At 36.8% G+C, this 24,202-nt stretch overlaps 1 protein-coding gene across 2 annotated transcripts in view; it reads right to left on the bottom strand.

The window, feature by feature from the left end:
* Positions 1-24,202, bottom strand: part of DMD (dystrophin) — a 2,128,065-nt gene that overhangs the window by 536,363 nt on the left and 1,567,500 nt on the right. For both annotated transcript variants that reach the window (XM_067723245.1, XM_067723244.1), the window contains exon 54: positions 2,709-2,863. In XM_067723245.1, coding sequence (XP_067579346.1) covers positions 2,709-2,863 — 155 coding nt within the window. The remainder of the gene's footprint in view (positions 1-2,708; positions 2,864-24,202) is intronic.

Genomic DNA, 24,202 nt, shown 5'->3' with positions numbered 1-24,202 from the left:
TTGGACAACTGAATGGGTTGTGGTAATGTTCATTGGAGAGGGATCATAGGAAGAGAAGTAGGTTGCATTTGGAGAAAGAGGTTGTAAGAGGACAAAGATGAGTTCAGCTTTGGGCCTATTAAATTTGAAGTTCCCGAGGGACATTAAAATGAAAAGAAATCAATAGGATATGCAGGTCTGAAATTCAACGATCACGCTCAGCTGCAAATGGTATAAATGGAGAGTCATCAGCAGACTGAAACTACACAAGTGGATGAATTTTCATAGAGTATATGCGAGAAAGAAACAGGGAAGAACTTTAGAGGCATGAATTGAATTAGCTTGGCAAATCACAGGTTCTCTATGGGCTAGCAAAAAATGTAATTTGGCTTTTAACTTTCTATTTTACTTTACCCATTGGAGAAATAACTATATACCTTCCTTAGGTGGTAGCTTTTTAGGGACCAAGTCAAAAAATATAAACTGGAAGCCCCTTCTCTGAGGAATCCAAAGACCTAACGAAAATGATCAGAAGAAATGAGAGGGCTGTTTGGAGACTCAAGGAGCATGAAAGAGTGGCATAGAAGGGATAGACCTCTCTTGAAGCCCCAGTTTTGTAAAATGTCTCCTTCTTGGCTTACATTCCCTAAACTCACCAAATTACTCTCTGATCTTAATTTGCGTACCCAGAGAGGCCTCTCTTTGAGAAGCAGGTATTTCCCAGTGAGATCTTACCTACTGACTCTCTGATACCAATCGATTACATATGAATAAGTCTCCCTGAGCCTAATCTGCCCTCATTTAACTGAACAAACAGCAGATCTGTATTTGGAGCAGAAAGTACAAACCTTGCCAATAAGAGGAGGCAGTAACTTGGAGAATTTTTTTTTTATCAGTTCCCTATTCAACCGGGGTTCTATTGATAGGGCCCCAAATATAACTCCCCAACTTCAGGTTGAGTCCTCTCTTCCATGGCCATCTGAACACCCACTGTCTGGAATTTAGGGCTAGAGCTGCTCTATTCCCCCAGGATGACCGGCTCAAATCCACTTTCACAGGAGTTTATACTCTTCAATCTTTAACTCAGTTTCAAGATTAACTTGATCTCTCAATTGCCGTGTATTAATAGTTCCTTACTCCTAAGAGTTTCTGCTTAGTTCAAAACCTGTTTTTGTTTTCTTTAATGGTGGCCTTTTTTTCTTAATAAAGGCCACCTACCTGACTTCAGTAAGTCATGTTATCTTCTGGAACTCATCTACCTTTCACTGGGATCTTCCTTACCACCATACAGGTGCTATTTTTGCCTCTGTTTTCTGACAGAGCTAAAAATGAGTACCCAATAATCCTTGACTTACCATAGCATGAACAAGGTAACTATAAATTATGTCGAGTCATCATTCAACAAATATTTACCCTGCAGCATTATTTACAATAGCCAAGATATGGAAGCAACCTAAGCGTCCATCGATAGATGAATGGATAAAGAAGATGTGGTATATGTATACACCGGAATGTTAGTCATAAAAAAGAAGAAAATTTTGCCATTTGAAACAACATGGATGGAACTTGAGGGCATTATGCTAAGTGAAGTAAGTCAGACAGAGAAGGACAGATACTGTATGATGTCACTTATATGTGGAATCTAAAAAACCAAAACAAACAAAACAAAATGGAAACAGACTCATATAGACAGAGAACAAATGGGTGGTTGCCAGATGGAAGGAGGGGGTAAAAGGGAGAAATAGGTGAAGGGGATTAAGAGGTACAAATCTCCAGTTATAAAATAAACAAGCAATGGGGATGTAATATACAGCATGAGGAATACGGTCAATAACATTGTAATAACTTTGTATGGGGACAGATGGTTACTAGACTTATTATAGTGATCATTTCATAATAAGTGCAAATGTCAAATAACTATGCAGTATACCTGAAACTAACATAATATTGTACATCAGCTACATTTCAATTAAAAAAACACAAATATTTACCAGCTCCCTACTATATCACCTGGTTCAGGATGTGTCAAATAAGAAAGATAGCCTCTGTCCTCAGGGAGGTTAGACTAATGTGAAGGACAAACATTAAACAATTAGTTACATAATTCATGTATTTGTTTATAATTTTGTTTATAATTAGGATAAATGCTAATGAAAGAACAGCACAAGGGGTTAAGAGTGAAAAATAAGGAGTCAGGACTTAGTTCGAGGAGATGGTGTCTCTAAGAGCTGTTGATTTCCGTAGATATATAATGGGAAATGAAGTTATGAGTCATGTTACACTACACAAATTTTCCCATTGGGTGTGTGGAGGGAGATACAATGATGGCACCAGAGACAGCTATAGCTCCATCATGAAGCCCAAAGTGACTTCCCTGTCAGACTATAAAGATGGGGCAGTTTGTGGCATGACGGAATAGAACAATATTTCTCTGGATAGAGTTCTCAAAGCAGACTAATAAATGGCCCTTTTAGCTACAAATCAATCTTTTGTTTTTGTCTAATTGCCTAGTTACGTCACTACCTTTCTGACTGTGGGCAACTTCGGGTCCCTCATCTTTAAAATAAGTGGACTTAGGCAAGACTGTGAGTTTGGTTGGCATTTGTCATCTTGGATCCTCCCAAAGCCCTGGTTTAGCAGGATGGGAAAACAAATCTGCATTATCCACCCAGTGTCACTACCCTATCATTAGAATCAGCAAATAGTTTTAGAAATAATATAGTTCATACCTTTTATGAATGCTTGCCCAAGAGGCATTGATGTTCTCTGTTATCATGTGTACTTTTCTGGTATCATCTGCAGAATAATCCCGAAGAAGTTTCAGTGCCAAGTCATTTGCCACATCTACATTTATCTGCCACTGGCGGAGGTCTTTGGCCAACTGCTATAGATAAACATGGGAAAGAGAACGAATGTCAGTTTTCTCTGAAATCTCTAGTTGCACTTTCTTAAAATGCTTCATAAACAGCTTCTGAATCCTCGGGTCAGAGCATGTCTACACGGTTGCTTTTAACCTACCGTGTGTAGTTCACTCAAACATGATAGTATAAGCTAACCCATTTTTCATGACAAAACTTTTCAAATCCAGCTTCTTGAGCAATAATCAGTATCAGGTATCTCAATTTAGTAGCAATTAATTGGAAACAAACTTGGCTTAATTGTTTTTATCATGGGAGAGAACAAACTATAAAAGTAAGCTCTCAAATAATTGTTGAGTATGTGACATATACCAAAATTTGAACAGAAAAAAATATCACGTTAGTTCTTTTCCTCGTCATTAACTTGTTGAATTGTTTATGTAATTAGTGCCATCTACTGGCATTCAACTAAAGCTGCATACGGAAAATATTAGGCATCAAAAAAAAAAACCAGTGCTGTTATTCTAGTTATGAACTTATTTAAAGGATCAGTTTATTCATAATACTTAAAAAATATCCTACTTTAAAATCAGAATAAAATTTTAAATATAAGAATTTTGCTAAACCAAATGACGTATGTTTTCTTCTTTTTTTATCTTTAACAATTGAGTATTATCAAACCATGTATTGCATCACTTGAAATATCATATATCAAGAAAGAAATAAACCAATGATAGGTTTATCTGGATGTATATTAACCCCAAGTTTCTATTAAACATTGCTTCAAGTGCATGGAAGAGGTTTCCAAGCATTACGGTATTATTAAATTACAAAGATAGTTATATCAAATCCAATATAGTGGGTTAAATGGACAAAGGAATAGTAACAAGCAATTCAAACAAGAGAAAGAATAAAAAGTTTTTAAAGAAAAGGAAAAAAATCAACTTTCAAAACATGAAAAAATAAGAGTATTACAATTTGACACCAATTAAGTTTAAAAAAATAAAATCCAAAGCTGGATAGACTGTAGCCAAACTAGCGCATTCATATACTACTGATGGGAGCAGCATCTATTAGGACAATTTGGCAATATATATCAAGTGACATACAAACGCTTATTCCCATTGACCCAGTAATCTAATTTTAGTATTTTCTCCCAGTAAAATATTTAAAAGAAAGGACGTACATTATAGGAATAAAGATCTTCATTAATAAGATAGTAAAAAAATGAGAAACAATTTCAATGTTTAATGAGAGGATATTAAAATAAGGCAATACATCAACCCAATGGTCTAATATGCAGTAAATGTGCACAGAAATCACAAAAAAAAGAAAAGAACACAATTTCTACCTTCACTGTATTTCTTAAATCTGTAAGAGTACATTGACATAAATTGGAAGGGTAAAAGAGAAAATTGAAACTAATTGATGTTTCTGAAAAGAGTACTCATTTTTGTTTTAGTATTTGTTCTTTTATGTTAATATGATTTATGGTAATAAAAATCAAACACTCGTACTTTTCAACATAGTTTCAGTATACATGAGTACACTCCTGTTCCCTGAAAATCTATAATCAGTATATAATCTGGCATTTCTCAGTTAATTAGAACATCCTATTCTAGAATCAAACGAAATAATTGCATTTATTGCATATAGCAAATAGACCCAGATAACAGAGCTAGTAGGAAGCAGCTAAAGCCAGTATCACTAACTTTTGCTATAAAAATAAAAAAAGAGACAATTTTTAAAGGCACACAGTGTACTCGCTGTACTATAAAGCAATTACAATTTAACCTTGTGGAATTCCTGCCTTTTCTTATATACACCTTTTATCAAGCCCTGCAGTTCCTATTTTCCACTTTTTATATCCTCACACTGTCCAAAAGCCCTCCTGAGGTGAAACACACACACCAAAGTCTTTCCCTTTCTAGAAATTTCCTACAGTACAAAATTACATCTTCTTCCCTTTCCCTCTTCACTGAAGCCACTTTTAACCTATAGTGTTAAAAAGTAATGTATACTAAGATATGAAAGACCAATTGGTCCTTATTATCCAGAAGATGGTATTTGCATTTTAAAAGACGAGCTTATTATCTATCATCTATTAAATCTCTAATTGGCAGCATAAGACTCTACAAAACTGATACCAATAACTTAGTTACCTTTCAGTTAGGCAATTCCTTTTTAAGAAAAATGCAACTGCTAAAGAAATACTTATTATGAACCAACATCAGAGCATATATGTATAGATTTAGCAATATAAAATGTTAATTAAAATTTTAATAAATATAATTAAAATCATTTATTTTATCTAAGAAAAGACAAATGATCTTGGAAGTCAACCCTCACTCATGGGTTGTTACTTGAAAAGTCTAGATATAAGAGGATACACTCTTTGGTTCTAATCTATAGATCATAAAAAATACCTAAAAGTAGAAGCTGAAAAGTATGCTAGGATTTTCCAAAATCTTGAAGGACATAGCAGTTTAAAGTTTAATTAGACACTTCATAGTAAAAAGGTAGTAAAGGAGTAAGGCTTGACTTCAAACCACAGTTTTTTGGTATACTTTAATGCATGAAAGGCAAAAATATGCAAGCCATATATTTTTCTTCAAATTTGTATTCACACTGAAATTTAAATTTTTTTTTTTTAAACATCTTTATTGGAGCATAATTGCTTTACAATGGTATGTTAGTTTCAGCTTCACAACAAAATGAATCAGTTATATATATACATATGTTCCCATATCTCTTCCCGCTTGCGTCACCCTCCCTCCCACCCTCCCTATCCCACCCCTCCAGGCGGTCACAAAGCACCCAGCTGATCTCCCTGTGCTATGCGGCTGCTTCCCACTAGCTATCTACCTTACGTTTGGTAGTGTATACATGTCCATGCCTCTTTATTGCTTTGTCACCGTTGACCCTTCCCCCTCCCCATAGCCTCAAGTCCATTCTCTAGTAAGTCTGTGTCTTTATTCCTGTTTCACCCCTAGGTTTTTCATGACATTTTTTTTTTCTTAAATTCCATATATATGTGTTAGCATACGGTATTTGTCTCTCTCTTTCTGACTTACTTCACTCTGTATGACAGACTCTAGGTCTATCCACCTCATTACAAATAGCTCAATTTCGTCTCTTTTTATGGCTGATGAAATTTAAATTTTTATACCTGAGGAAATCTTGGCTGAATGCTATCCTTCACTGCATACAGCTCAGATTTTGCTGTGATGTAGGATTAAAAAGAAAAAAATCCCACTGACCTTGACTAACATTGACAGGGCTAAGGCCCTTATCTGAACTCAAAGGTTCTCAACCGCAGCACCCCTTTCTCCCTTCTTAAAGACATTCACCAGAACAGACTGGTTTCCCTTCCTCCTAAGGTAATAATATGTTGACCACCTTGGGCTTTAACCAAGTGTCATTCACAGCAGGAACGTTGACCTTGACCAGCTTTGTCTACTACTGTGAAATTTACTACTGGGACAACTCCAGACCACAGAAGAATTTTAAATTCAAAAATACAATAGAATTCACACACTCTTTTTAGTTCTGAATTCCATTTACAACTGTATACTCTACAGGGAATCGTGTAGTGATCATGGTGTGTGAAGAAATTTAAAATATTGTGAGCACTAGCCTATAAAAAAAAGATGATTTTGTGGGTGTATATATATATGTGTGTATGTGTTTTTTATGAAGAATATAAAATGCTCAATCCCCAAGAGATTGTGTCCCCAACCAGGAAAGAAATATTTCATATTCAAACCTCATATGATGCTGCTACAATATGTGCTTGGTAGTTATACACAGTATTTAAGGCAGAAAAAATGATTATGGACTATGGGACAACCTGAATTCATTTCAAGAATTTTCAGTATTAAAATTTTTAAATTTCAGTGTTTGCCTTTTCTTTTTTCTTTGTAAGAACTCTTTTTAGGAATATTGACCCGATACAAGGGAAAACAAGGGAGGAAGAGAAAGAGGATTGGAGAGTCTGGGCAACAGAATGAGCCTGCTGGGTTTGAATCCTGACTTGATCACTTACTAGTTATGTGACAAATGGGAAAGTTAATTATGCTCTCTATGCCTCAGTTTCCCCCTTTATTAAATGGGTATATTAACAGTATTTACCTTGAAAGATTATTATAAGGATTAATTTATAAAATGCAGGGAAAACACTTAGAGTGGTGCCTGGCATACCCAAAGCATTAAATAAGTATTGGTTAGAATCACCATCATTACTACTACTACTACTACCACTACTACTACTACCACTACCACTACTACCACCACCACCACCACCACCACCACCACCACCACCACCACCACCACCACCACCACCACCACCACCACCACTACCACTACTACTACGATTACTACTACTACTGCTGCTGCTAGTTTTTTAAAAATATTTATTTATTTATTTGGTTGCGCTGGGTCTTAGTTAGTTGTGGCATGTGGGATCTAGTTCCCAGACCAGGAATCGAACCTGGGCCCCCTGCACTGGGAGCATGGAGCCTTAGCCACCGGACCACCAGGGAAGTCCTCTACTGCTGCTATTTTTAAATGAACCATACTACAGCCACCACAGGGTGAGCCTCTAATGAATGAAAGAAAGGGACCCACTGTTTTATAAACATTGTCTATAACGCTGCACCTCTAAAAGTCTCCCTTTAATTTAGAAGATAAATGTGAGTATGTAGACCTACAATTAAAATTTTAAAGTTGAGTATTGTTTAAGTTTTCTTATAAAATGTGTTTTGAGATATTCACCTACAAGTGAAATTCAGGTTTGTTTCAGGTGAACTCGATTTTAAAAAAGTTAATGGCCCTGACTCAAAGGAGCATCATAAAAAGCAATGCAGAGTAATGAAGAGGCATCTTCCCAGGAAGGCTTGATTGGCCACTGTCTTGCAGTTTGATTTTAAAGTCATTAACTTTTGAGTTCCAGTTTTGTTGTCTGTAAAATAGGATGGGATTACTTAGGCTGCTTACTATGCCTCACATTTGTTATGAGGTCAAAATCAAAATCAAATTGCTTGTGTGAAATACAATTCATATTTTATGAAAAGACAAGAAAACTTTAAATATAAAAATTCTTCTCTGCCCTTTGGCCATGTCTCTGCCTGCACTGTACACTGTGTATCTGCGTTATGCATCGACCAAACCTCCCCCCCCCACCATCCGCAGGAATACCTGCTCAACCATAACAAGCAGCATTCTCCCAGCATCAACAAAACAACTCCTTAAAAGATAACATTCCTTCCTTTTTTGTTTTTAACATTCCTTCTTGATCTTGGAAGGGGTCATGTGATCCACCACAATTATGCTTAGATCTGGATTATATAAGTGGTCGATAATACGTCATTTGATGTATAGCCCTCTGTCTCAAAAAACTTATATAACTGTGCCTTGACTTCTGACAAGTGGAACAGTTCTCAGAGCTTTCTGAGATGCTCTTCCCAGGTCATAATCTTCAAATTTGGCTCAAATAAAAATTTCCATTTCTTTCTTAGGTCGACTGATTAATTTCTCGTTGACACTTGGAAATTTATAAAACAGGATCCTAATATATTTACAGATAAAAAGTTCTACATACTGGGTTTTCTCCTTTTGCCTTAGATACTGTGTTTGCATACATGAACTAAGAGATTCATTTAAAAAAATTAGCTCTGTGAGCTAACAGCTAAGAGCTTATTAGCTCTTAGACCCATTCTCTGCCCCTCTCCTACTCTGCTCAGTATTGCAGATGGACTAACCACTTTAGGGGATCAGCAAATCCCAGGATTTCTTGCTAGCTGGCTTCTAGATGGTTAGGCCAGTGAGAGAGCCAGAGGAAGGCTGAAACTAGAGTATATCTCTCCCTCTCTCTATGTGGGCAGTATCTTCTTTGTGTCTCCATTTCCCACTGGACAGACCCTCTCTCTGTAATTTCAGTACTGCTGTGCAGCCCACACAGTGGTCAAGTTAGCACCAGATGGCTCTGGCTTCTGGGCTTTGGTGACACGTGTTGTCTCTCCAACCCTCGAAGTGGTAACAGCTTCCCGATGTCACTAAACTCTGAGTTGCGTATCTCCTGTTGGACTTCTCAGCTCCTTCATTAGCCATGGAACCAGTCCTCTGTATTTAAATTCCCTCTACTTGAAACATTTTGTGTGGTTTCTAAACTGCACCCTGATGATACAAACTGGAAGAAATCTCACAGCAAATGACCCTACCTATAATTACACAGGGGCAATTTAACATCAAGCATAAATTTCATGAAATATCAGATTTCACATCTTGCATCCTTCTCTCCAGCCTCAGAGCAAGAGGTGACTCTTGTGCTCAAGGACACTCCCTCGCCCTCCCCCTCCCCCGCCCCCTCCATGTACTCCCTTCTCTGTGTCTTTTCAACCTCTTGCCTCTCTGCAAGGTCTTTCTCTACAACTTTCAAACATGAGTCTCTCACCCATCTTTAAACAACAACAAAACCTGCATCGTTTTCTTTCCTTTCACAGTTAAGCTCCTCAGAAGGCAAATACTCACTCATTGCCTCAACTTGATTACGTTCCTGCCACTTTATAATTCATCAAAATCAGGCTTCTGCCATCACCACCTCACTAAAACTATTCTGAAAGAAGTCGCTCTGGAAAATCGGATTATTGACCTCAATTCTTTACCCCACCTTGTATCCATGCCCTTTGCTATGTAACTTTGAGTTTCCTGCTACAAGGGGCAGTTTACTTCCCTGCCCTTGACAATGAGCTTGGCCATATGACTTGTTTTGCCTAATTCTAGCGAGATGTTAATAGAAGTGACACAAGCAGAGGCTTCAAAACATGCTTCTGCAGTGGGGCTGGCCCTTTGGCACTTCTGCCATTATCGTGAGACAAACGTGTCCTGGGCTAGCCTGCTCATCCTTGGAGAAGGATGAGTGACGTGTGGACGAGAGCTACCCCAATCAACCTGCAGTGTGAAGCAGTGCCACCCCAGACGAGCTGCAAACTCACGAAGAAAGAAATGCTTATTATTGTTTGCCACTGGCGTTTTGAAGATGCTTGTCATGCAGCACTTTTGTGAAAATATTTAACTGATTCAGTCACCAATGGTCACTGTCTGTGGAAAGTTTTAGGTTCTCATTTACTTGATTTGTACGCAGCAACTGGTGCTATTGACTGCTCTGTTCTTGAGGCTCTATCTTTCCTTGGTCCCCTCTCTTTGGGTGTCCTCTATATACTCTTAAGCTTCAAGTGTTTCTTTTTCTGCCTGTCCCTTAAATGTTGGTGTTCCCCAAGGTTCTGTCCCTCGCTCAACCTTCTCCTTCTGCAGTGCAAGTGGATCCTCAACTGGAAGAAGAGGCAGAGAGCACATCCATATAGAAGTTGTACCATAATTTTCCCTTATATCCAAATATTCTACCTCCATTGCCACTGCCTTAACTTAAGCCCTCATCGACTCTTACTTGGACTCTGCAATAACCTTTTTATTGGCTCCTTCCCTCTACTCTAGACCTTCCATCCACGTATAGCTGCTCAAGGGATCTTTTTGAAATGGAAATATAACATTATTCCTCTGTAAAACCTTTCAATGGCTCCCTGTTACCTGCAAGACAAAGTCCAAACCTCTTTCCTTGGACTACAAGGCCCTCAAATATATGATCCTTACATAAATATCCACTTTGACCTTTCGTTATCTCCTTTGCTCTTACCCAGTCCCATAACTGCCCATACAAAAACCCTGAAAGGTTAAGTGACTTGTTGAAGGTGACATAGCTTGTCAGTGAAAGAGGCATCACAAAAATGCAGGTTTCTTGGCTTCAATATTTAGGGTTCAATCTACTTAAAGAAGATATGCTTCCACATAAAAGGATTTAAGGAGGATGGCTGGATTTATTATAATTGAATTTTGAAGAATATAAAATAGTCTCCTTGAGGATTATAGCATGATTGGAAAATTACTGTATATAATAAAGTAAGACATTGCTAAACAAAGACAGCAGAAAAAAATACATATTTGGTTTATTAAAAAAAAATCACTAAACAGTTTACTCCTAAGTATAAATTAATGTTCTATACATATTTATTGGGAAAAAGAAATACAATTTCTTTCTTGCTTGTGTGAATTAAAATGACCTAGAAAACCTCTTTATGGATATATAATAGAAATGTTAAAATATCTGTAAGGAATCTATTTCAAAAGTAAAGCCTCTCACCATAAACTTCAAGACTCATCTATTAAACCTCTAACATTACCAAGCAACTCTATTTCAGAAGGTAACACTATACAGGGGATACTATTTGAGAAAACGGCCCTCATTTTCCAGCTTACTGGAAATGATTAATCTTTTCAATAGCTCTGAGGACTACATACCAAAGTTGTTACTTTTTTGTCCTTTCAACAATGACTACAAGCTGAGAGCAGGCTGGTAAATGTGTTATCGGCCAACCCATTAGAGTTCCATTATTTTCTGTCTTACATGACTTCATGTAATGAATTTTTATAATTAAACTAATGGCATACAATTTATTTTCCCTCCTCTTTACTTTTCAGGCCCCCTTTCTTTTCCAGCGTCTTTGGAGTAAGTTTTATACAAAAAGAACGGAGGAGAGCCCTCCAAGTGCTTCATTACGTTAATTTCATTATGACATTTTGGAAAGCATTCTCTTTATCTGGGCTCTCTTTTTAATTTGCTGACTTTATTAAAAGACTTAAGCAGTGTTGTAATTAACAAATCACCCAGCTACCCCAGGCATCTAAGAGAAGTCTGGTTGAGAGGGTGTGGACATGGTTGGGTGGAAATGATTCTAGAGAGAAAGCCAGAGGACAGATCCCCAGAAAGTCGCATTTTCTCGGCTATTTTCAAATCCCATGAACCTACTGCAGTAGACTACATTATTGTTCACAGACATTCGGAGCCTTTTTCATACCAGAGGATTACACAGCTGCACCCCCACTGAATTAGGGATGATACCATAACTGATTTTGGCTACACGTCACTTCCAGGGAGATGGTTTAAGAGCCAGTGGCATCATTCATTATGTTTCCTGACTCTCTGATCAGAGAAGTATGTATCAAGATGCAGCTCCCATTAGCTGCACTCCCTGAATAACTAAGCTAAGTAGAATGCCCTTGTCAATCTAGAGTGGACATGGAACATGAATAAAACACAAACTTTGTGTTGTCTCTAGATTTGGGGATAGTTTGTTACTGTGGCATAATTTAGCCTATCCGGACTGACATACCTACTCAAGTATGACCCTAGTGCATATGAAGTGGTATCTCATTGTGGTTTTCATTTGTATTTTCCTAATAATGACTGATGTTGACCATCATTTCATGTGCTTATTAGCCACTTATACACCTTCTTTGAAGAAATGTCTATTAAAATCCTTTGCTGATTTATAATTGAGTCTTTCTTGTTCTTATTGAGTTATGAGTTCTTTACATATTCTGCATACAAGTCTCTTATCAGATATATGATTTGCAAATATTTTCTCCCATTCTGTGGGTTATCTTTTTTACTTTCTTTATGATATTGCTTGCAGCACAAAAGTTTTTAATTTTGATGAAGCCCAAGTTATATATTTTTTCTCTTGTCACTTTGCTTTTGGTGTCATGTCTAAGAAAACACTGCCTAACTCATTCTACTCCTGCTCTCCTCCCCGCCCCCCCCCCCCCCCCCCCCCCCGTACGCGGGCCTCTCACTGTTGTGGCATCTCCCGTTGCGGAGCACAGGCTCTAGACGCGCAGGCTCAGCGGCCATGGCTCATGGGCCCAGCCGCTCCGCGGCATGTGGGATCTTCCCGGACCAGGGCACGAACCCGTGTTCCCCTGCATCGGCAGGCGGACTCTCAACCACTGCGCCACCAGGGAAGCCCCATTCTACTCCTATGTTGTCTTATAAGAGTTCTAATATTTTAGTTCTTATATCTAGCTCTAAGATCCATTTTTGAATTAATTTTTTTGTATGGTGTGAGGTAGGGTCAAACTTCATTATTTTGTATGTGGACATTTAGTTATGCAAGCATGAACTTTTGAAAAAATATTCTTTTCCCTTTGAATTGTCTAGGTACTCTTGCCAACAATCAATTGACCATAAATGCAAGGATTTAGTTCTGAACTTTCCATTTTGTTTCATTGATCTATATGTTTACCTTGATGTCAGTACCACACTGTCTTGATTACTGTAGCTTTCTAGTAAGTTTTGAAATTAGGAACTGTGTGTCCTCCAACTTTGTGCTTTTTTCAAGGTTGCTTTGGCTATTCTTTGTCCCTTCCATTTCAGTATGAATTTTAGGATCTACTTGTCTATTTCTACAGAAAAACTAGTGAGGATTTTGATAAGAATTGCATAGAGTCTGTAGATCAATTTGGGGATATTGCTATCTTAACAATATTAAGTTTTTTGATCTGGGAATATGGCATGCTTTTCCGTTTATTTAAATCTTCTTTAAATTCTTTCAGCATTGTAGTTGTTAATGGAAAAGTGTTGCATTTCTCTTATGCCTAATTATTTTATTTTTTGTTGCTATTATAAATGAAAAAATTTTCTGAATTTCATTGTTCAGATTATTCATTGCTAGTGTATAGAAAAATAATTGATTTTTGCATTTTGATCTTGGATCCTGCAAATTTGCTGAATTACATTTTTAGTGTATTCCTTAGGATCATCTATATACAAGATTATGTCATCTGCAAATAGATATAGTTTTACTTCTTCCTTTCCAATCTGGATGATTTTTATCTATTTTTTCTTGCCTATTTTCCCATCCTGAACTGCCAGTACCGTGGTAAATAGAAGTGGTGAGAGCAGTCACCTTTATCTTGTTCCTGATCTCAGGGGAAAACATTCAGTCTGTGAGTCTGTTTCTGTTTTGCATATACATTCATTTGTAATATATTTTAGATTCCACATATAAGTAATACACACTGTCTTTCTCTGTTTGGCTTATTTCACTCAGTATAATATTCTCTAGGTCCATCCACACTGCTACAAATGGCAGAATTTCATTCTTTTTCATGACTAATATTTCATTGTATGTATGTATGTATGTATGTATGTATGTGTGTGTGTGTGTGTGTGTGTGTGTGTGTGTGTGTGTGTGTGTGTGTATATACCACATCTTCTTTATACATTCATCTGTTGATGGGCATTTGGGTTGCTTCCATACCTTGGTAATTATAATTAGCACTGCTATGAATACTGGGGTGCATGTATCTTTTCAAATTAGTGTTTTCATTTTTTTCAGATATGTACACAGGAGTGGAATTGCTGGATCATATGGTAGTTCTACTTTTAGTTTTTTGAGGAACCTTCATACTGTTTTCCATTGTGGCTGCACCAATTTATATACCCACCAAAAGTGTACAAAGGGCTTCCTTTTTCTTCACATCCTTGTCAACACTGGTTATTTGTAGATCTTTTGATGATAGCCATTCTGACAGGTGTGAGGTGCTATCTCACTGCTGTTTTGATTTGCATTTCTCTAATAATTAGCAAATGTGCCTTTTCATGTGCCTATTGGCCATCAGAACGTTTTCTTTGGAAAAATGTCTACTCAAGTCTTCTTCCCATTTTTTGATTGGGTTGGTTTTCTGATACTAAGCTGTATGAGCTGTCTGTATATTTTGGAGATTAATCCCTTGTCAGTAGCATCATTTGCAAATATTTTCTCCCAGTCTGTAGGTTGTCTTTTCATTTTGTTGACGGTTTCCTTTGCTGTGCAAGAGCCTTTAAGTTTAATTAGGTCCCACTTGCTTATTTTCGCTTTTATTTCTTTTGCCTTAGGAAAGAGATCCAAAAATAATGTTGCTATGATTTATGTCAGAAAGTGTTCTGCCTATATTCTCCTCTAGGGGTTTTATGGTTTCAGGTCTTACATTTAGGTCTTTAATCCATTTTGAGTTTATTTTTGTATATGGTGTGAGGAAATGTTCTAATCTCATTCTTTTACATGTAGCTGTCCAGTTTTCCCAGCACCACTTGTTGAAGAGACTGTCTTTTCTCCCTTGTATACTTCAGCCTCCTTTGGCATAGATTAATTAACCATAGGTGTGTGGGTTTATCTCTGGGCTCTCTACTATGTTCCATTTATCCACGTGTCTATTTGTGCCAATACCATGCTGTTTTGATTACTGTAGTCCGAGAAGGTGATACTTCCAACTTTTTTCTATTTTCTAAAGATTGCTTTGGCAATTTGGGGTCTTTTATGGTTTCATATGAATTTTAGGATTATTTATTCTAGTTCTGTGAAAAATGTCATGGGTATTTTGATAGGGGTAGCATTAAATCTGTAGATTCCTTTGGGTACTATGGCCATTTTAACAATATTAATTCTTCCAATCCAAGAGCATGAAATATCTTTCCATTTCTTTGCATCATCTTCAATTTCCTTCATCAGAGTATAGGTCTTTCATGTCTTTGGTTAAGTTTATTCCAAGGTATTTTATTCTTTTTCGATGTGATTTTAAACAGGATTTTTTTTTAACTTTCTCTTTCCAATATTTATTAGTATATAGAAAAGCAACAGACTTCTGTATATTACTCTTGTATCCTGCAAATTTGCTGAATTCATTTCTGAGTTCTACTAGTTTTTGGGTGGAGACTTTAGGGTTTTCTATATAAAGCATCATGTTATCTGCAAATAGTTAGTTTTACTTCTTTCATTTCAATTTCGATGCCTTTTATTTCTTTTTCTTGTCTGATTGCTGTGGCTAAGACTGCCAATACTATGTTAAATAGAAGTGGTGAGAGTAGGCTTCCTTGTCTTATTCCTGAATTTAGAGGAAAGGCTTTCAGCTTTTCACTATTGAGTATGATGTTACCTGTGGCTTTGTCATAAATGGCCTTTATTATGTTGAGATATGTCCCCTCTATACTCACTTTGTTGAGAGTTTTTGTTTGTTTTTTATCATTAACAGATGTTGAATTCTGTCAAATGCTTTTTCTGCATCTACTGAGGTGATCGTGTGTTTTTTTATCTTTCCTTTTGTTAATGTGGTATATTATATTGATTTGCAAACACTGAACCATCCTTAATCCAACTTGATCATGATGTATGATCCTTTTTACACATTGTTGGATTTGGTTTGCTAATATTTTGTTGAGGTTTTTGCATTTATATGCATCAAAGATATTGGCCTATAATTTTCGTGTCTTTTTTTTTTTTGTAGTGCCTTTGTCTGGTTTGCATACTAGGGTAATGGCAGCCTCATACAACGAATTTTGGAGTATTCTGTCCTCTTCAATTTTTTGGAATAGTTTGAGGATAGGTTTAAGTTCTTTAATATGTTTGGTAGAATTCTCCTATGAAGCTGTCTGGTCCTGGACTATTCTTTGCTGAGAGGTTTGGTTTTTTTTTTTTACTAGAAAATCAATTTCACTACTAGTGACTGGTCTGTTCAAATTGGCTGTTTCTTCTTGATTCAGTCTTGGCAGGTTGTATGTTTCTAGAAAATTGTCCATTTTCTTCTAGGTTGTCCAATTTGTTGGTGTATAACTGTTCATAGTATTCTCTTAAGATTATTTGTATCTCTCTAGTATTGGTTGTTATTTCTCTTCTTTCATTTCTTATTTTGTTTATTTGACTCTTCTCTCTTTTCTTCCTGGTGAGCCTGGCTAAAAGTTTATCAATTTTGTTTATCTTTTCAAAAAACCTGCTCTTGGTTTCACTGATCTTTTCTATTTTTTTGTTTTACTTTGTTTCTATTTTATTTATTTCTTCTCCTATATTTATTATTTCCTTCCTTCTGAGGACTTTGGGCTTTCTTTGTTCTTTTTCTAATTCCTTTAGATGGTATGTTAGGTTGCTTGTTTGAGATTTTTCTTTTTTCTTGAGGAAGGCCTGCATCATTATAAACTTCCCGCTTAGAACGGCTTTTGCTGCATCCCATAGATTTTGGAGTTTTGTGTTTCCATTTTCATTTGTCTTGAGGTATTTTCTGATTTTCCCTTTAATTTCTTCATTGACCCATTACTTTTTTAGTAGCCTATTGTTTAGTCTCCAAATGTTTGTTCCTTTCTCATTTTTCTTTCTGTAATTGATTTCTAGTTTCATACTGTTGTGGTCAGAAAACATGCTCAATACAAGTTCTATTCTTTTTCTCTGGTAGCTGTAAGACTATTAATTTTTAAGGCTACTGTGTAGCTGGGAGAAACTGATGGGAAAAGGCCAAGTTAAAAACCCTCAAACCCTGCTGTTCTTAGTGAAGTTCAGTAGTTTACATATTGTTGCCAACCTCTGGTTAATTTCCAGAGTTTAGAAAAGGCAATTTTAACAATTTTGCATTTGCTGCTTTTATGGAGGAGTGGATTTACAGAGTTGCCACATTATATTTTCAAGCATGGAATAAGTTAAAGTGTGTAAAGGAAATAAGGCAAAATATGGTGCAATCAGAGCATAATGTTATCCAAGTCTTTGTGACTCTGCATTAAATATTTATATACTACAGCAGTATCTGGAAAACCACCCATTATTTTTCCTGTGCTCTATCAGTGATGTAGGAAGCACTCTGTTTGTGTGCTTTGAGAAATTTAATAGCTTTATACATACTTTGGGAGGAAAAGGACTATCAGGTTATTGATTCTTTCTTCTTAATCATGTGAGATCTTTAGGGGAGAACAAAAGGGAATAAAGAAACTACATGAAAAAATGGCAGGTCCTACGAAGAAGTTTTCTGATAATGTTTTTCATTACTGTATCAGAAATCCAAACCTCAAACTACCAGGGTGGGTCAATTTGCTGATTTAATTTTGTGCTCATCCTAAGAGTAAATAAAATGTATGAAAGGAGAATTTAGCTTCCATTACTGCATATATCTTTTTGGTAGATAAGGATACTATCTAATGCCACCCATCCCCTCAAATAATGAAAATGACAAGGCTCTAATTCCATATTTGAAAAAAAAAGTTCTCTCTGATTAGTTTCTTCCCTGGTAAAATAATTTGCAATCCTCAAATAGCTATCAGATTTACTACATATAACAAGTTCAACTTTTAAAATTAATTACATGATTACAGCGTATCTACATTTCAAGTTCCCTAAAGAATGTCTTCAAAACACAGATATTTTGCAGCCTTGGAAATCTTTATTTAATAATTTGATAAACTATTGGGTTTCTCACCTCAGATAGTTTTAAGTATTATATAGCTAAATCAGCTAGGCTCAAATAAGATTTCACTTCTCTACTGAATTCATGTACTCTTAGCTCAGCCAAGCACAAAACAGCTAATGCCGTCACGTTTGAAAAGCTTTTATGCTGAATTTGACACAAAAGCAATCACAAGAGAGACAAAAAAAGGAATTTCTCTTTCAAAGGATGAAAGGGGAAAAAAATAAATGAAAATTCTGAGCCTGGGTAAATCTCTCTACACTGGAAAAGAAAGTTTAAAATCATCAAGAAATAATTTTTCCAAAGAATCCACTGGCAAGTTTGGACCAATCTTAAGAGCCCGGGAAACAGGTTGTGAAATAAACCAAGATTCTGCCAAATAAAAGAAATCCCTCCAAATTGGAAAAGAAGAAGTAAAGCTGTCACTGTTTGCAGATGACATGATACTATACATAGAGAATCCTACAGATGCTACCAGAAAACTACTAGAGCTAATCAATGAATTTGGTAAAGTAGCAGGATACAAAATTAATGCACAGAAATCTCTGGCATTCCTATACACTAATGATGAAAAATCTGAAAGTGAAATCAAGAAAACACTCCCATTTACCACTGCAACAAAAAGAATAAAATATCTAGGAATAAACCTACCTAAGGAGACAAAAGACCTGTATGCAGAAAATTATAAGACACTGATGAAAGAAATTAAAGATGATACAAACAGATGGAGAGATAAACCATGTTCTTGGATCGGGAGAATCAACATTGTGAAAGTGACTCTACTACCCAAAGCAATCTATAGATTCAATGCAATCCCTATCAAACTACCACTGGCATTTTTCACAGAACTAGAAAAAAAATTTCACAATTTGTAAGGAAACACAGAAGACCCCAAATAGCCAAAGCAATCTTGAGAACGAAACACAGAGCTGGAGGAATCAGGCTCCCTGACTTCAGACTATACTACAAAGCTACAGTAATCAAGACAGTATGGTACTGGCACAAAAACAGAAAGATAGATCAATGGAACAGGATAGAAAACCCAGAGATAAACCCACACACATATGGTCACCTTATCTTTGATAAAGGAGGCAGCAATGTACAGTGGAGAAAGGACAGCCTCTTCAATAAGTGGTGCTGGGAAAACTGGACAGGTACATGTAAAAGTATGAGATTAGATCACTCCCTAACACCATACACAAAAATAAGCTCAAAATGGATTAAAGACCTAACTGTAAGGCCAGAAACTATCTAACTCTTAGAGGAAAACATAGGCAGAACACTCCAGGACATAAATCACAGCAAGATCCTTTCTGACCCACCTCCTAGAGAAATGGAAATAAAAACAAATATAAACAAATGGGACCTAGTGAAACTTCAAAGCTTTTGCACAGCAAAGGAAACCATAAACAAGACCAAAAGACAACCCTCAGAATGGGAGAAAATATTTGCAAATGAAGCAACTGACAATAGATTAATTTCCAAAATTTACAAGCACCTCACGCAGCTCAATAACAAAAAAACAAACAACCCAATCCAAAAATGGGCAGAAGACCTAAATAGACATTTCTCCAAAGAAGATGTACAGACTGCCAACAAACACATGAAACAATGCTCAACATCATTAATCCTTAGAGAAATGCAAATCAAAACTACAATGAGATATCATCTCACACCAGTCAGAATGGCCATCATCAAAAAATCTAAAACAATAAATGCTGGAGAGGGTGTGGAGAAAAGGGAACACTCTTGCACTGCTGGTGGGAATGTGAATTGGTTCAGCCACTATGGAGAACAGTATGGAGGTTCCTTAAAAAACTACAAATAGAACTACCATATGACCCAGCAATCCCACTACTGGGCATATACCCTGAGAAAACCATAATACAAAAAGAGTCACGTACCAAAATGTTCATTGCAGCTCTATTTACAATAGCCTGGAGATGGAAACAACCTAAGTGCCCATCATCAGATGAAGGGATAAAGATGTGGCACATATATACAATGGAATATTACTCAGCCATATAAAGAAACGAAACTGAGCTATTTGTAATGAGGTGGATGGACCTAGAGTCTGTCATACAGAGTGAAGTAAGTCAGAAAGAGAAAGACAAATACCGTACGCTAACACATATATATGGAATCTAAGAAAAAAAAATGTCATGAAGTACCTAGGGGTAAGACAGGAATAAAGACACAGACCTACTGGAGAACGGACTTGAGGATATGGGGAGGGGGAAGGGTGAGCTGTGACAAAGCGAGAGAGAGGCATGGACATATATACAGTACCAAACGTAAGGTAGATAGCTAGTGGGAAGCAGCCGCATAGCACAGGGATATCAGCTCGGTGCTTTGTGACTGCCTGGAGGGGTGGGATAGGGAGGGTGGGAGGGAGGGAGACGTAAGAGGGAAGAGATATGGGAACATATGTATATGTATAACTGATTCACTTTGTTATAAAGCAGAAACTAACGCACCATTGTAAAGCAATTATACCCCAATAAAGATGTTAAAAAAAAAAAAGAAACCCCATGATGACCATTGCTGGCAGTTTTAGGTGCCAAAGGCATACCATCTGACCTCTTATGAAAGTTAAATGGCATCATCTCTCATAGGATTCTGCCATAGCCTTTTGGCAGGCTTTCTGATTAGGATGGAAATCCTGTATGATTTCCCCTAATATCTGTCTTTCTATCTCAAAAGAGCATTATTGTTTTACTAGGACCATGTAGAAGAGCAAATGAAGCCATGCAGTTATCAAAATCAAGTACTTACTCAACTTATGTTTTTGTTTCCAAAAAATTAAGGGTTATATAGGAAAGAAAGAAACTGAACATACATTATGGGCATCATTTAATGATCTACTCATTAATTATTGACACGATGGGCTATCTACAGTCTATTCTTTTGCCAAATACTTACTGTTTCTATCTCCTTCCACCTTGTCTATGCTTTCAAGATGGACTTTTCCCAGATGCTATCTCAGATTTCAGTTCTACTTTGTGAAGGGGCTGTTGTTATTCCAATTTTTTCTCCACTATTTTTTCTAACCAAGAGTGGAGGTTTTCTAAGTGTCTAATTAGTAGGGAAATGGTGAAAGATGGAACTTAATGAAATATTATAATTAAAAATGATAATTATTCAAAGTTATGTAGCAACATATATATTTATATAATACTAACTTTAAAATCAGAATTCAAAATTTTATCTACATTATGAAGACAATTAAAAATATGTAGATAAGAAATGGAAGTGAGGGGAATTCCCTGGCAGTCCAGTGGTTAGGGCTCCATGCTCTCACTGCCGAGGGCCTGGGTTCAATCCCTCGTCGGGGAACTAAAATCCCTTAAGCCGTGTGGTGCGGCCAAAAAAAAAAAAAAGAAAAAGAAAAAAAGAAATGGAAGCGATTATAGACAGAGGTTAGCAATTATGAATCATGAAAATATCAGAATTATGAGTGATTTTTTTCTTTAGCTCAGGTATGGTGACTGGTTTAAGTTTTCAAAGAGTGGAACGGTGTGGTGGTTGGCTTTGAAACCATTTCATTGCCACAGGGAGGGCAGTCATCAGCGATGCTGCTCCAAAGGAGGCTGGCTGCTGTAATCACAGCTCTCCAATTCTATAGAGACAGCCTGATGACTGCCTTACGAGGCTCACCAAGCTCTCTTGTTAACCCTAGACACATAGACTAAGAAAGAATTCATGGAGCAAGGAGATCCTTGTCAAATTAACCATTGTCTAATATGTCTATTTTCACACTTTCTTCCTCAAATAAAATTGTAAGTGATAAGCCAGCTAATATCATTCAGGAATGATAACACATTAGACATAAAGGCAGCCCTCCACTGTTTAAGGCTCCCTGATTTTATAAGGCTCCTTTTATAAGAATTAAACATTGTAGTTTCATTAAAAATGGAATACAATTTGCAATTATCTTTTTAGTTTTTCACAGTAAAACAAAATATGAAAACTTCTCCCTGGTATACTGTTTCACTGCTTTCATTTTCCACCTGTTGGCTTATCAGTAATATAATCTTATTTGTCAGTTCACAACTACAATGGTCTCCCTTTCTGATCCTCACGGTGTTTTCTTGATTTGTTTTAGCCACACAGACAACCGGTTAAGGAGGAAATCTGTGAGGTCGTTTACAAAAGAGGGAGGAGATATGGGGATATATGTATATGTATAGCTGATTCACTTTGTTATAAAGGAGAAACTAACACACCACTGTAAAGCAATTATACTCCAATGAAGATGTAAAAAAAAAAGAGTAATTGCTATGCATTCGTATCCCAACTCCGCTGCTTTTAAAGAGGAGTTACTGAACTTCTCTAGGCTTTCAATTTACTTATCTGTAAACAGGGAACAATAATAGTACTTTTCATGGAAAGTGTTTGGGAGGATGAAATAAGCCAATATATGTGAAGTGGTTAGTACAGTTTTTGACAAATAGCCAAGTACTCACTAAATGTTAGTTATTAGGGTTAGTATTACTTTTAGTTTTAGCATATGTCATTTAGGAAATAGACAGGAAAATTACAGCTTTAGTCTTCTTTATGTTAGGAACTTACAGTGAAGTTACAGCAATATATATCATTAAATTCCTAAACATATAATACAAACAAAAACATAAGTTTCCAAAGATAATGGCTGAGCCATTTTTAAGATGCAGTTTTAGATGGACTATTCAAAAGCAAATTTTTATTTCAAAAGTTTGACAAGAATAGCAAATATAATACAATCTTGTCTTTGTTTCAGGTGTCCAAAACACCTTACTCATTTTGATGAAAAAATTGTTTTGTTTCCTCCTTTCATACTTTCTTTTGCAACTCTTTCTGTCTCTTATTTAAAGCTCCTTGCTTTTCCAAAAGCTATTAAACCCCAATCCTTCTTGCTATCACTTTAGGATTCCTGTATGTTTTAAGAGTATTCCTCGGGCTTCCCTGGTGGTGCAGTGGTTGAGAGTCCGCCTGCCGATGCAGGGGACACGGGTTCGTGCCCCGGTCTGGGAAGATCCCATATGCTGCGGAGCGGCTGGGCCCGTAAGCCATGGCTGCTGAGCCTGCGCATCCGGAGTCTGTGCTCCGCAACGGGAGAGGCCACAGCAGTGAGAGGCCCGCGTGCCACAAAAAAAAAAAAAAAAAAAAAAAAAAAAAGAGTATTTCTCAATTGCCAAATTTCAGAGTCTTGTTGCCCTGATCAACTCTGTCTCTATATGCCTCTCATCTCTCCTTTCCCTCGTCTAACTCAAGGGTCCAATCCAAATTATTTTTCCCTGGTAATTCCTCCTGACCAATTAACCACTTTGTTCCGTGATCCGCTAGATTCACAGAACCCTAAATTTTTGAGAGGAAAAAAGAAATAGCATAACATACTGCGTACATGATGGATAAGACCAGAACCCTCAAGAATAACCACACGGATTCTGTTTCACATAGTCAAGTGAAAAATTGGCCAAATCATCATTAGAAATTCCTAATTCATCTATGCTCATCAAAGGGAGAAAATCTTAGTGGTAAAAAGTATCTTGTGAAAGAGAGAATTTTTATTCATCTAGATGTTGCCTCCAACAAAGGTACTGATACGTTTGTAAAATCCTATGTGGCTTTCTAACATTCTTGTCATATAATAAAAATCCTGTCGTCGTTGCTGTTCAGACCCTTTGGAAAACTAGCTATGACAAGGACTGGCTAAAAGCTCACTAGTTCATTATTCCCATTTATTCTTCCTGAAATTAAATTGGGAACAAGTTCTGGTCAATGGGTTTTGGGTGGAAGTGATGTCCATAATCTCGAGGCCTGGCCATAAAACCCCATGTCTTGACCACATTCTCTCTTACTCTTCTGTGGTGACTTTGGGCAGCCATGATTTTAAAATTATAGTTTGATAAAATTAGAAAAGTTTGGACCCCCAAGTCACCATTTAGGAGAGAGCTCCCAAGAAGGGTTCTTTGACCTCTACTGAACTAGGACACAACCAAGGAATTAATCACCATTGTATTCAGCTACTGAGATTTCAGGGTTTATTTTTCAAATAAACCTAGTGTAAATAAATACGCTCTGTGACCCAGCATAGTCTAAACAATGATTAATTTAGAAATGGGGGCCATTCCATGCAAGAAAACTATACGGCTTTTTTCTCAGATGACATAGGCAATCTGAGATTCAAATACGTGGTTAGCAGAAGGCCTTTTCCTACCAGAAAAAAACCCTATAGAGTGTTGTCTTCAATGTGACCAAGTTCTCACTGTGCCACTTCTCTGCTTAAAATC

Source organism: Pseudorca crassidens, chromosome X (genome assembly GCF_039906515.1).
Source record: "Pseudorca crassidens isolate mPseCra1 chromosome X, mPseCra1.hap1, whole genome shotgun sequence".
In the NCBI taxonomy this organism is placed as follows: Eukaryota; Metazoa; Chordata; class Mammalia; order Artiodactyla; family Delphinidae; genus Pseudorca; species Pseudorca crassidens.
Note: the sequence above shows the minus strand (reverse complement) of the source record. Positions and strands in the feature narration are given on the sequence as shown.